General features: G+C 40.8%; 1 protein-coding gene across 1 annotated transcript in view; it reads left to right on the top strand.

Moving 5' to 3' along the window:
• Nedd1 (NEDD1 gamma-tubulin ring complex targeting factor) overlaps positions 1–13,088 on the top strand; it is a 45,392-nt gene that overhangs the window by 15,493 nt on the left and 16,811 nt on the right. The window contains exons 5-7 of the mRNA XM_051206290.1: positions 8,129–8,358; positions 9,840–10,041; positions 10,288–10,483. Of these exons, the coding sequence (XP_051062247.1) occupies positions 8,129–8,358; positions 9,840–10,041; positions 10,288–10,483 (628 nt within the window). The remainder of the gene's footprint in view (positions 1–8,128; positions 8,359–9,839; positions 10,042–10,287; positions 10,484–13,088) is intronic.

Raw genomic sequence — 13,088 nt, 5'->3', positions numbered from 1 at the left:
CAGGTTCACTGACTAGCTAATATCTTAGTTGTAGACAGTGAGTGGGCAACAGAGCAGGCATTAATCCCGAGGTGTCTGTGTCTGTGACTTGCATTCTGATGGTACTGATAGGCAGCAGATGTTCTGGGTTCTGTGAATCTAAATAAAGACTAGTGAGTAGGAGGTCTAATGAGTGATATTTCTCCTGTTCCTATCTTAATCAGTTAGGTGCATCTTTTCTTTAGAATGTAGGGTGCCTGGCAAAGGGAAAGCAAACAAGAAGTGAGTTTGCAAAGGACAAATTAACCCAGCAGACAGCTTCACTGTCTGTTCTCTGTAGGTTAGTAATTGAATGTGCCAGAAAGAACCGACGGTAGATTAACAAGAGAAAGGGAGTGCAGGCTCATTACATGCAAGTACATGGGATGTGACAAGGGTGAAAGGTGAATGAATACCCAAGCTGTGGGAGTCCATGGTCCCCAGCCACCTTAATGGATAGTCGTAAGTCACCATGCAGTAACTTGCTTGTTCATGTACATGGTCAGGAGCCTTTTGATTGCTTCCATATTGACCCCCCCCCACCTACACACACACACACACACACACACACACACACACACACACACACGAAAGCAGTCAGTTGGGTCAGCGGCCCTTATTTAAGCATGCACCCGACTGTTAGTAACAGAAGTGCTGCATGTATTTGAGTCTCTAGGCTCTTTCCTGTCTGAGGAACCTGTGGCCAAACTACAGCCCATAAGCTCAAGAGGTTACCCAGAAAGCAAATTAGTAGTGCTGCTGGGGTTCAGCTGTAAAGGAGCACAAGAAATGCTTCACCAAGAAAATGTTTAAACTTTGAACAAATAAGTGTTGCGTAAAAATGACAAAATAGAAAATATATTTTAAAAAGAAAGAATACTTTGAACTTTATGTCTCCAGCAAATGCCAGGTCTAGCAAACTGAGTCTTTGAGTTAATAAATCAAAGATACAAAAATAACTAATGTTTTATTGTCTCTGGGAAAATCAGCGAAGGACTAACATTTAAAGCATTCCTTTACTTTTGTAATTTGTGACTATGGACTGCCTTAGGATGCCAGTTCAGTTCAAAGTAACATAATTGATAGTGAGCAAGGACGCGTAATTTGTATTATGAAATTCACAATTTGATGAAAAGCTCCTTAAGTAAGCAGCTTATATGTGCTTCAAAGGGGAAGGAGGAGGAGGAGCTGATAGTAGTCCCTGGGGTGGTCGATGAGCTTGTGGGGAATGAATGGGCCCAGGGAACAGTGGTAACTTGAGGCAGAGTTCTACTGGGATCTAGGGAAGATGAGTTAGGGTGAAGTGCTCTGGGGACAGGTCCCCAGTGACAGCTCAGAAGAATAGATGGGGAGTTTGTCCAGATTAGACCTTTAGTGTCTTCTGAGTGATGAGGGTCTCTGGGATGAATGAAGGAAAGATTCAAGGATCTGAAATGGTTTATTCCTTCTGGAAGAGTATCCTTGGCGAGATAAGGGAACCACAAAAGCCGAAACCCCACTCCACCCACAGAACTTCTGGAGAGAATGCACAGGTAGAAGGTAGTGTCCAGAAACCTTGAAACTGTTTCTGATCCGACAGAAAAAGAACCAACAAAACTAATGAAAGTGAAGAAAATTACTTACAATCTGTATGAACGTTACTTTCAAGAACAGTTGAAGAGCTTTACTTTAAGAACAGTTGCATAGTGTTTAAAAATTCTTAATGTCTCCTTCATGGGAAAATAAAATATGTGCTATTTGGTAAGCACAAGTGCTATCCTATAGTTACTTTTTTCTATATTTTTATTATTATTTTTCTTGTTTTACATATTGATCACAGTTCCTTCACCCTCCCATCCTCCCATGCCCTTGTGAACCCCCTCCTATCCCATTCCCCACCCACTCCAGAGGGAGGGTGAGGCTTCCAGGAGGGAATCATCAAAATCTGTCAAGTCATTTGGAGTAGGGCCCCCTGTCTCTAGGCTAAGGGAGTATCCCTCCATGGGGAATGTGCTCCCAAAGTCCTTTCGTGCACCAGGGATACATCCTGGTTCCACTGTCAGAGGTCCCTTAGATTGCCCAGGCTTCCTAACTGAGACCCATGTTCAGGAGGTCTGAGTCAGTCCAATGCTGGTTTCCCAGCTATCAGTCTGGGGTCCATGAGCTCCCCTTGTTCAGGTCAGCTGTCTCTGTGGGTTTCTGTAGCCTGGTCTTGACCCCTTTGCTCATCATTCCCCCCTCTCTGCAACTGGATTACAGGAGTTCGGCTCAGTGTTTGGGTGTCTGCTTCTGTTTCCATCAGCTACTAGATGAGAGCTCTAGGATGGCATATAAGTTAGTTATCAATCTCATTATCAGGGAAGGGCATTGAAGGTGTAGCCTCTCCATTATTGCTCAGATTGTTAGTTGGGATCATCCTTATCAATGCTATACTTGAGTAATTAATTTTAATTCTTCTCTAGTTGATAAATAGAAGCAAAATTACAAATTTATAAATTCATGTTACAAACTTGATAGATTGGGAATAAAAAGACTTTATCTAAAATTTCCAAAACCTTCCTATCTATGTCACTTCTTCTGTTAAAGTGAAGAAATATGTACTGACCTATTTTTTCTGACTTTCCTTCTCGATATTTGTGAGAAGAAATTATAAGTACATGATTAAGTAACTGGTTGGATTTCTTTCGCTGTACGCTATTTCTGAACGTCTTTTTTTTTTTTTTTAAAGTATCTAAATAAAATGCCCTTTAAATAAAAAATTCTTAATATCAATAGAAAATAGGCCTGGTCATTCATACCTTTAATCCTATCACTTCAGGAGGCAGACGCAGAGGCAGGTAGATCTCTGTGAGTTTGAAGCCAGCCTGGTCTACACAGTTCTAGAACAGCCAGGGCTATGCACAGAAACCCTATCTCAAAAAAACCAAAAGAAACAAACATTGGTACTTGGTGTCCCTTTCAATAAACTTCTTAGAAGGCTTCCCTTCTTCCTGAAAGTAATATAGTCTGTAACAGGACAATTGCATACGTTAGGTGCTGCTGATACCAAAGCACATTAATATTTATTTTACATAGTGTAGCAGATTAGTACTTTATCTTAGATCTTGATATTCTGAAGAGATAATGGTTTAATAGATGTGTAAAGATCAGAAGTGATGTTCTATCGATATTATCAGGATTAAAGGGTGAATGTTTAAATAAACATACATTTATAGATCTTAAAAATAAATGTAAGACATTGATCATCAAAGATCCAGAGAAAAATCTACACATCTGATTTGGACACCTGTTTTTTTTATAAATAAGCCAGAAATATACACTGGAAAAAGACATCATCTTTAACAAATGACACTGGTCAAACTGGGTGTCCGCCTGTAGAGAAGAATACAAGTAGATCCATACTCATCACCCTGCGTAAAACTCAGCTCCAAATGAATCAAAGATTTGACAAAAGGCCAGATACACTGAATCTGGTAGAAGAGAAAGTGGAGAATAGTTTTGAACTTACTGGCACAGTAAAGACTTTCTGAACAGAACATCATTATTAACACAGGCACTAAGATCAATAATTAACAAGTAGGACCTCGTGAAAATGAAAAACTGCATGGCAAAGGACACCACCATCATTCAGACAAAGAAGCAGACTACAGAGTGGTTAAGAAAAAAGTTACCAACTATATCCAATAGAGGGCTAATGTCCAAAATATGTAAAGAACTAAAAATACTGGGTATCAAGAAAACAAGTACCCCTGTTTTTAAAAAGGAGGTATAGATCTAAACAGAGAATTCTCAAAAATAGGAAACTCAAATGGCTGAGAAACACAGAAATGTTTAACATCCTTAGTTATCAGGGAAATGCAAGTCATCTGATACCAGTCAGCATGCCTGAGAACAATAAAACAAATGACAGCTCATGCTGGTGAGGATGTGGACCAAGGAACACATTCATTGCTGCTGGGAGTGCAAGCTCATACAATTACTGTGGAAATTAATATAGTGGTTCTTTAGGAAGATGGGAATTAATTTTCCTCAAGCTCCAGCTATGCCAGTCTTGGACATACACTGAAATAACGCTTCATCCTACTACAAAGACACTTGCTCAGCCCTGTTAATTGCTGTTCTACTCATAATAGCCAGAAATTGAAAGCAACCGAGACATCCTGTCAACAGGTAAATAGATGTTTTAATGGATTAAAAAAAAAAAAATGTGGTACAGTTACACAATGGAATACTACTCCATTGTTTAAAAACAAAAACAAATGAAATCTTGAGATTGGCACCTAAATGGGTGGAACTAGAAAAAAATCATCCTAAGTAAAGTGACCCAGACCTGAAAGACAAATATGGTATGTATTCACATGTATGTGTATGTTAGTTGTTAAGTCCAAGATAAGCAAGCTACAATGTGTAGAATCACAGAACTTGGGTATAGAATAAGGGACTAAGGAGTGATACTGCTGTCTAGAACCAGGGAATAGAATAGATAGTTGTGGATAGATGGGTGGGTTGGGATAGGTGGGAACTAGGGCAGGAGGGGGAGGGGGATATTGAGGAAAGGATATGGGGAGAGAAGGGATAGCTAAACTTAAGGGTCATTTGAGGGGTTATATGGAAACCTAATGCAGTAGAAGCTTCCTGTGTTTGTTCATTCATGTTTGTGTTCTAAGTGAAATGGCCAAATAGCAGGGAAAGTTGCCCCAACTAGAATCTCATCACCAAGCTTCAGTACTGGAATGGGTTGTATCCAGTCAAGTTGTTGGCTAAAGAAGTCCATAGGAATCCTCAAAAAACCCAAGCTGTTTTAAGTTGCTCTCCACAAACTGATGGCAAGGTCCTATTGCTGAAAATACTGCTTCCACAACTCTCCTTGAAAATGGGGGTCAAGCTGGTGCCTCCCTAGAGCCTTCACCCCCTTCTGGCCAGTGTTCTGGGTACCAGAACTACTGTGGAGAAACGTGAAAAGTGACCCAGCTACAAACCCTCAGTCTACAAAGGTGTCCTCCCTGCAAGACACATAGTGCAATGGTGGCACGAAGCTCATAGTGTCTTGCTCAGCCATCAGAGAAACTTCCTCCTGCACCAGGTGGGAATAAATACAAAGACCCATAGCAGAAGGGTGAGAGACCTTAGAACACTCCACCCTAAACGGGATGGCTCCATAAAATCCTTCCCCTCATGGCTCAGAGAACCCTTTGGGAAAGGAGGCGGAACCAGAGAAGAGGGCGGAGAACAAGGAGACAAAGCTTTCTAAACGTAGTATGAACTCAGAGACTTGAGGCGGTGGTGTACACAATGCCTGCAGGGGTCTGAATTGGGTGGGGCCTCGGAGCTGAAAGGAGAAATGGCTACATGCTCCCATCCCTAGCCCAGAGGCTGTCTCCAATTGATAACAACTTGTGAGTAGAAAATGAGTTTTTTCCAAGAGAGTCTCACTGGGGAAGCAAAATTACTGTTAAGTATAGGCTGCATGCCCAGCACTAGACGGCCAACAGAAAAGAACTCAGTGATATCTTATGCGTTTCCTGTCTTATTATTATAATGTCATATTGAGGCTTTTACTTTTTTATTTTTATTCTTTGTTTTCTTTATTTTTATTTTTTACCCTACAGGTTTTGCATATGTATTATGGCTTCTGTATCATGGTCTTATGGGATTCCTAAATGTGCAATGCAATGTTTGTCTATGTTGGTTTCTTGTGCCTTTTCTTCTTAATTTTTGCATTGTAGTTTTCTGATATTTTTTTATTTTATTTCAAAATATTAGCCCTTAGATGCTTGTTTTCTAAGGAGAGACAAGGTGGCTCCAAATGGGAGGTGGGGAGAAACTGGAAGAAGCAGAGGGAAAGGAAAACATAATCAAAATAGATTGTATGAGAAAAAGTATTATTTCAATAAAAGAAAATAACCATAAAAGATGACTAAGTGAAGAACGTCAAGGACTGTGACACAGCAGTGACAGGGACTCATGTGCCTAGATCTCTGCGGAAGTGTCATTTTATTCCACGGCAGTGTGAATGACACACAGGGGTGTAGAGAATTTAAATATTTATATCAATGACCTTGGCTAAGCCTCTACATGAGGCCATGAGGCCGGATTTATCAGAGAGAAGTATCTATGGTCATCTTTAAACTTTCCCCCCTTATTATGTTGCCAATAGGTCACCTAAACTTGAAGTAGTATATAGAATTTAGGTTATAAGTTAATCAGGTCATGTCAATACTTGTAAAGTTTTATTACATAAAGTAGCAAGCTGTGTACTTGCTTCAGATTCTGGTTAATAGTATTTTTAGGATGATTTAGGCATCTTACTGCCATGACTTACATCAGGATGAACTTGTGTCCTTCGACAGAATACTACTTCTACGACTTTATGCTAGGTCCTGAGGGGAAAGAAGTAGTCTAGAATCTGCCTGGGAGTCTGAAATTAGCACAACGGATGGCCCTAGCTTGTCTTCCTAAGGACAGGTCAGACTAGGGCTGGAGCGCTTGTGGCATAGAGCTTACCTGTGTCTTCGTTCTTCTCTCATCCCGAGATCTAAATAACTACCTCATAAAGCCAACCTCAGAGTGCTAACTTAGGGCCAGGTTTGTAGCCTTGAACTGAACCTGCGTTAGCGCACCTCTTACCTGTAAATCCAAATACTGTAACTGCCTGTAACAATTTTATTTATACAAGAAATAGGTAAATAGCAATATTGTCTGTTCACTGAACTCATAAAATCTACATTTTAAATGCTTAATCTTTAAGACATGTACAGTATCTCTGTTGAATAATTTAATTTAGAAAGCTGCAGTTATCTGTGGCTATGACATTTGGTCATTCTCAGTCTTCCCCCCCCCCCCCCCTAATTAAAGTAACAGTTATTTTTGAGACAGGGTCTCCTCCCTGTAGTTTAGTCTGGCCTCCAGCTCACTAGATAGCTGAGCGAGCATGAGCTTTAATTGTGGTTGGGACAACTGCTGGAGTGCGTGCTAGGGTTACCTCAGGGTCCATAGCATGAGTAGGATCTGGCCTAAGGCGTGCTAGGCATCACTCCAAGCTAGCTACATGCCGGGAAGGAAGGTTCTAGTTCAGGCAGACCTGGACTTCAGAAGGAAGCCTTACCTACAAACAAAAATATAGTAACTAAAACTGGCAATCAAAACAAACAACATAGTTCATTTTTTTTCCCTCAGATATAGACCAAAAGATTTTGTCTCCATCTCAATGTGGTTTGTTTTTTTCTTCAACAAAAATGGAAATGGTGTGACTCATTATTTTCTTTTTGCGTGTTTTAACTCTATGAAAGCAAGGCGCCACATTTAACGAATTAGCAGTAATTTATCTGTCTGCTCAGTAACAGACATTTCTTTAGTCAGACTTTGTTGTTTATTTTTGTTGTTATTAAGTATATTATGTATATTATGTAATATTAAGTATATTATGAGGTTTTTAAAGCAAAATTAGTTGTAAGTTAGCACAGTTAATTAAGGTACCAATAGAAACCTAAAAGCAATATTTTAGGAAAAGTAGGTATAATTCAATTAATTTTAACCAAGACCTGTTTACTCAGCCGAATCTTCTAGGCCAGATGAACTTGAAGCGAAGCTTGTGTCATGGTGGGGGTCAGTGTTTAGAGAAAGGCCAGCACTGTCCTCAGGGTGCATTTCCAGGAGGAGCTTCCGCCCAGTCCCTCCTGTCTGTTTCACAGGCCCCACACAGGCCAATGCATCCCAGGGTCCAAGGGTTATAAAGGAAACAAGTGCGAGCTATTTCCTTCCCTCCCAGTGTTCTTCTGGGGTTTGACTGTGGCTGTGCCCTGTATTCATTGTGACTGCTCTAACCCTGGTTGGTTAATATAGTCAGTGTGGATGTGTTACGTTAACAGTTTTCCTCTGAAATGGAGGAGATTGAAAAAGCTGTGTTCTCCACGATAATAAAATCATGACAGATACTCAACTAATAGACATTGAAATGTTGTAGGATCATCTTACAGCATATTAAATAACATGGTGGGATTTGTGGCTAAAACATGTCTGTCTTTAAATCAAAGAATATCTAACAGGGTGTAGACAGGGTTGATGGAATTCACTGATGTTTCTGGATATTTCTGAATGTTGGCAGTCACATTAGCATGTCTTTATATCACAGCCTGTCCGGCATGTGAAATACTCCTTGTTTAGGAAGTCTCTCCTCGGCAGCGTTTCGGATAATGGAGCAGTGACCCTCTGGGATGTGAACAGTCAGAGTTCATACCACAGCTTTGACAGTACCCACAAGGCTCCAGCTTCTGGCATCTGTTTCTCTCCTGTCAATGAATTGCTGTTTGTAACCATAGGCCTGGATAAGAGAATCATCCTCTATGACACTTCAAGTAAGAAGTAAGTGTGATATTATCCTGAGTATTTGTTCTGAGTTAGGGTCTCACCTAGCCAAGGCAGGCCTCAAACCTGCCTGTTAGCTAAAGATGACCTGGAACTTGAGATTTTTCTCTCATCTTGCTGAATGCTCAAATTGCATGGGTATGTCACCACACCCAGTTTATGTGGAACCTAGCATCAACCTCGGGTTTTATGTATGCTAGGCCAGCACTCTATCCATTGAACCACACCCCCATCCCTGACGTGTCCATGGTCTAAGTTAATGACAGCTACTTAATTAACAAACATGTTTATGACTTATACAAGCATCTAATTTCTATTAAGGGGATCTAGTATTTGTACATTTGTTATATCTAGTATGAAATTTTTCTTTTGTTTTCTCATGTAGAAAAGATAATGGATATGTTATGGATGTTAGGATACTTTTAGACAGTGCATGTTGCGTGGGGGGGGGAGCATTTCCATTGTATAGCTTTATTTCATCAGTCTTAAGGTTCTTTTGTAAAATATGACTAAACACACTTATTTAAAGCAGTTTTAAAATTTATTTTCTGTATCAGAGTTTCCAAACTCATTATATTTTGGCCTGGTGTTTCTCTGTTATGGGTGCCACTCAGAGCGCTGTAATATATTTCAACACTGTCCTTGGTCTCTCCCTCTAAGTACTGTGACATTTGCTGAATTATGGCAGTCTCTAGATTTACCAGATGTCCCTAAGACATGTTGGCTCTGCTTAGGTAGATGACCTTTGAACCACGCAAACCCTTCATTTGTGATAGCTGTGCTTCAGTTAGAACTTTTGAAAAAAGAAAAGGCTGCTAGAGTGGTTCTCTAAGCAGTATTCAGAGATCATGCGGAATGCTGAGGTTACTATTGGGAGATACCAGAATGGGGCCTTGCTCCAGTGAGCCAGCGGCTTGTTTCACTGCCTGGCAGCCTCTGCGCTCAGACAGCCTTGTTTCCTCCTCTTTGTCTAGTACCAGATAGACCCTCGAAGAGCAAGTCCGTCTCCATTGGCCACACGCACTGTATTGCTTTTAGCTGTTTTTTGGTCAAGAGATGCACAACTCAAGAGTAGCATCTGCTGCTGTGAAAGGTCACAGTCCTCCAGAGACAAGCAGGCCACTAAGTGGAAACTGGATATATGGTGTCTGCTCAGCCCTGAGGCTGGTGGCTGTTAGTGACACTAGGGACTTGTCACATACTCTCTGCTGTAGAGTACTGGCTCCAGGAAGGTGGTCTACTTGGAAAATGTAGGCTGTGCCTTTGTGATGTGAGTAGAACAGTAGGTGGAATATTCAGTTCTTTACAGGTCATTCGGGTTATATGTCTGAGACAAACTCCAAACTGCTTTAAGCAATTATTTGGGATATGCATTGTTTGCAGACTTCTGGCTAAGTGTTTTTGATAAATAATTGTGTCATGTAAGCCTATACTCCTATGTATATAATGCACTTGCATATCCCTCTGCTTTTCCAAAGGCTAGTGAAAACTTTGGTGGCTGACACTCCTCTGACAGCAATAGATTTTATGCCTGATGGAGCCACTTTGGCTATTGGATCTTCCCATGGGAAAATATATCAATATGACTTAAGGATGCTGAAGTCTCCCGTGAAAACAATCAGTGCCCACAAGACATCTGTGCAGTGTATAGCATTTCAGTATTCCACGTCTCTGACGAAGGTGAGATACCCTCTTTTCAACATTTTCACTCTTACTAAAAACCCCTAGCTCAGAAAATGAAAACTGTATCTTATCCACTGAACACAGCTTCATAGATATTTTATATGGTGACGTTATACGTCATTTTAGTATAAAGCCGTCTGAGACTTGATTTTAAACTGTTAATTTTGCAGGATATTTATAAAATATTAATGTATAGTACGGCACATTAGTAACCCAACCCTTTAAATATTCTGTTCCATTCAGCCAAGTTTAAATAAAGGCTGCTCAAATAAGGCCACATCGGTGAACAAATGGAGTGTTGCTGTGAGTGGTAGTGCTGGAGCTGCTCAGAATTCCGGAACCATCAGAGAAGCACCTGCCCCTTCCGTTGCCACAGTCCTCCCACAGCCCGTGACAACAGCTGTGGGCAGAGGAGCCGTTGCTGCGCAGGACAAAGCAGGTAACTTTGCTTATGTCAAGAGTGTTCTGAGGGCTTGTTCTTTCCCCAAATGTTATCTAATTAGGAGAACCTGGGTCTCACTTGAGTATTTAGGCAAAACTGACTTGTAGGTACCGTTAAAGAAATGAAGCCTACTAACTTTGCCTTGCTGAAGAGCTCTTGGGAGCACTTACCCTGTTTAGCTGGCTTCCTGTTGTTGTAAAGAGCGATTAGTTTAGATATGGAGTGCTGACTCAGAAGCCATCCCCTTTGATACTCTTTTGGATTGGCTGAGTTTTTGTTCTGTCATGAGCAGAGTGGCAATGCCAGAGCTGTCTGTTTGCTTTGACCTCGTGGTTCTTAATGTTTCATATCACAAAATGAAGAGGAAGTCAGGTGATAGGATAGAGATTGGGAAATGCAGTTTGTTAATTGGGAGTTTATAGTGTATAGGTGATTTCTTCTGATAACCTGTTAACTCCTTCCTGTCAGAGAAAGGTGTGGTGGAGGAGAGGCTTCACTGCACCAGGAGTAGAAACTGGGACCACAGCCTACTTCCTCAAAAAGCACCTTACCCTCAGTAGTGATGCATACACCCTGCTTTTTATCTTGCAAGACAGGTCTGTGCATCTTAGTATGAATTTACTACTTCGAAATAGCAGCAGAACCAAAGCTTTGACAAAACCAAGTGCTGACTTTGGTAATGTGGGGTAACTATTTTCATTATCAGTTCCCTGTGAGGGTCTATGTCGCTCTCACAGAACAGTCACAACAGTCAGAAAAGTAACTGGGTTCGTGTCTAAGAACTTGGAGACAAACACGATGGCTGTTGTATTAGAAGAAATTATTTTTGAAATGTAACTAACTGAATAATGTTTTCTAAAATGCTGACTTAACTGTATTATGAAAATTGGCTATGGCCTTCATAAATGATTTTGCAATTCTTATTCATAAGATGATTTAAAGATGAAAATGGTAGTAGTTTGTAAACCATGAACTAGAGTGTCGGTTGTTAACAAGTAGTTGTTCTTTAAGGATGACCACACTCACACGCAAATGAAGGCTCGGGTCTGCTGGATTACCGATTAATGGCAGCCTTAAGAGTCTCAGATTGTCTGGCTAGGCAAGTCATTGCTTTGTCCTGGCAAACAGATTTCTGTTTATTTTGAAGCAACTGTCCACTTGCAGAGAAGTTTTACACATAGTGAACCTGCCCTTTGGCAGTCAGCACTCTGTCCTACTGTTGTTTCTTTTTTTTTTTTTTTTTTTTTTTTAGTTTTGTACTTATTTCCCATTTTTTTTATTACTTATTTTTTTTATTTAATTTTATATAACAAAGTCCAATTAAATGAAAACAAACATTTATACACAATATTTGGGAATTTGGGCGTCGTTCTTTCCAAACTACTTCCTGCTGGTAAGGGGCGCTGTCTTGGGGGATTCGAAGAAGATTCAGATATCCTGGCTGTAGTCTGTAGGGCTGTTTTGTCCAGCTGTTTGGAATGCAGGATCAGCTTGTACTCTGTTTCAGGCGGTCTGGCGTGATCAAACCACATTAGTCTGGAAGGAATCCACATCTTTTCATTTTCTCCTACTGTTGTTTCTTACTCTGTCTCACACACACAGACACAGCTGTGTGTAGCCTACTTGTCTGTGTGTGCATGCACGCACATGCGTGTGTACCTGTGCACATGGAGGCCTGACAAGTTTTGGGTGCCACATTCCTTAGGTACTGTCCACTTTATTTTTGGAGTCAGAGTTTCTCTGCGGCTTGGACCTTGCCGAGCTGGCCAGCCAGTAAGCTTCTTACCCATTGCTGGGCCTGTAGGCCCCCTGCTATTATTTTCTTGTGGGGTCTGGCAATCATCTTCAGCCACTATTGCTTGCAGGGCAAGCATTGTTCTGACTGAGCCATCCTGGCCTCTGTTGTCTCATTGGTTTCTCTATACACTAAGATAATGTTTAATGTTTAGGGTTGTGGTGGCAATCTGAGGAGGTGTATCCCAAGTGCCTGGCACACGAGACTTTCGGTAAATGATATATTGGTGAATCTGTACCTGGCTCATGAGAAACTCAGTAAACCATAGTATTAGTGATCCTGTCATCATAGTCATGACCGGGATGATGACTTACTTTGAAGTTTATCTACAGTTAGTCTAAATTTTTAAAAATTCCTCTTTCTACTGGGGTCATCTAACTTAGTTATTGAAAAGAACCTCTGTAGACTTGTTACTGGTCCTCAGTTTCAGTAGGAAATAGCAATTTCTAAGAAATGAAAATTAAGGATTCAGTCCTATTTTTCTATGATACTAACCCTCTGTTTTTTTTTTTTTCAAAGGCTAGGATGTTCATTCAAATATGTTAAGAATCTGGAAAGAGGAGACAAGTTCCTCCCTGCCCACATTCTTCCCTTTCATCCACTCACTGTGTAGCCCAGGCTGACCTGGACTCCATAACCTCCCAGTGCTGGTTTTCAGCCGTGCATCACTGTCCCTGGCTGAAGCCACTGCTCTAAACACCTGTCAGTGTTGCGATCTCCAGCTGCTCGGATTTTGCAATTTCTTTTTTCTTTTAAGTTGATTTCTTTAGCCAGGCTTGGTCTGCTTTGAAAACTCAGTAGTCTGTT

The sequence above is a fragment of the Phodopus roborovskii genome, unplaced genomic scaffold (assembly GCF_943737965.1).
Source record: "Phodopus roborovskii unplaced genomic scaffold, PHOROB, whole genome shotgun sequence".
In the NCBI taxonomy this organism is placed as follows: Eukaryota; Metazoa; Chordata; class Mammalia; order Rodentia; family Cricetidae; genus Phodopus; species Phodopus roborovskii.
Note: the sequence above shows the minus strand (reverse complement) of the source record. Positions and strands in the feature narration are given on the sequence as shown.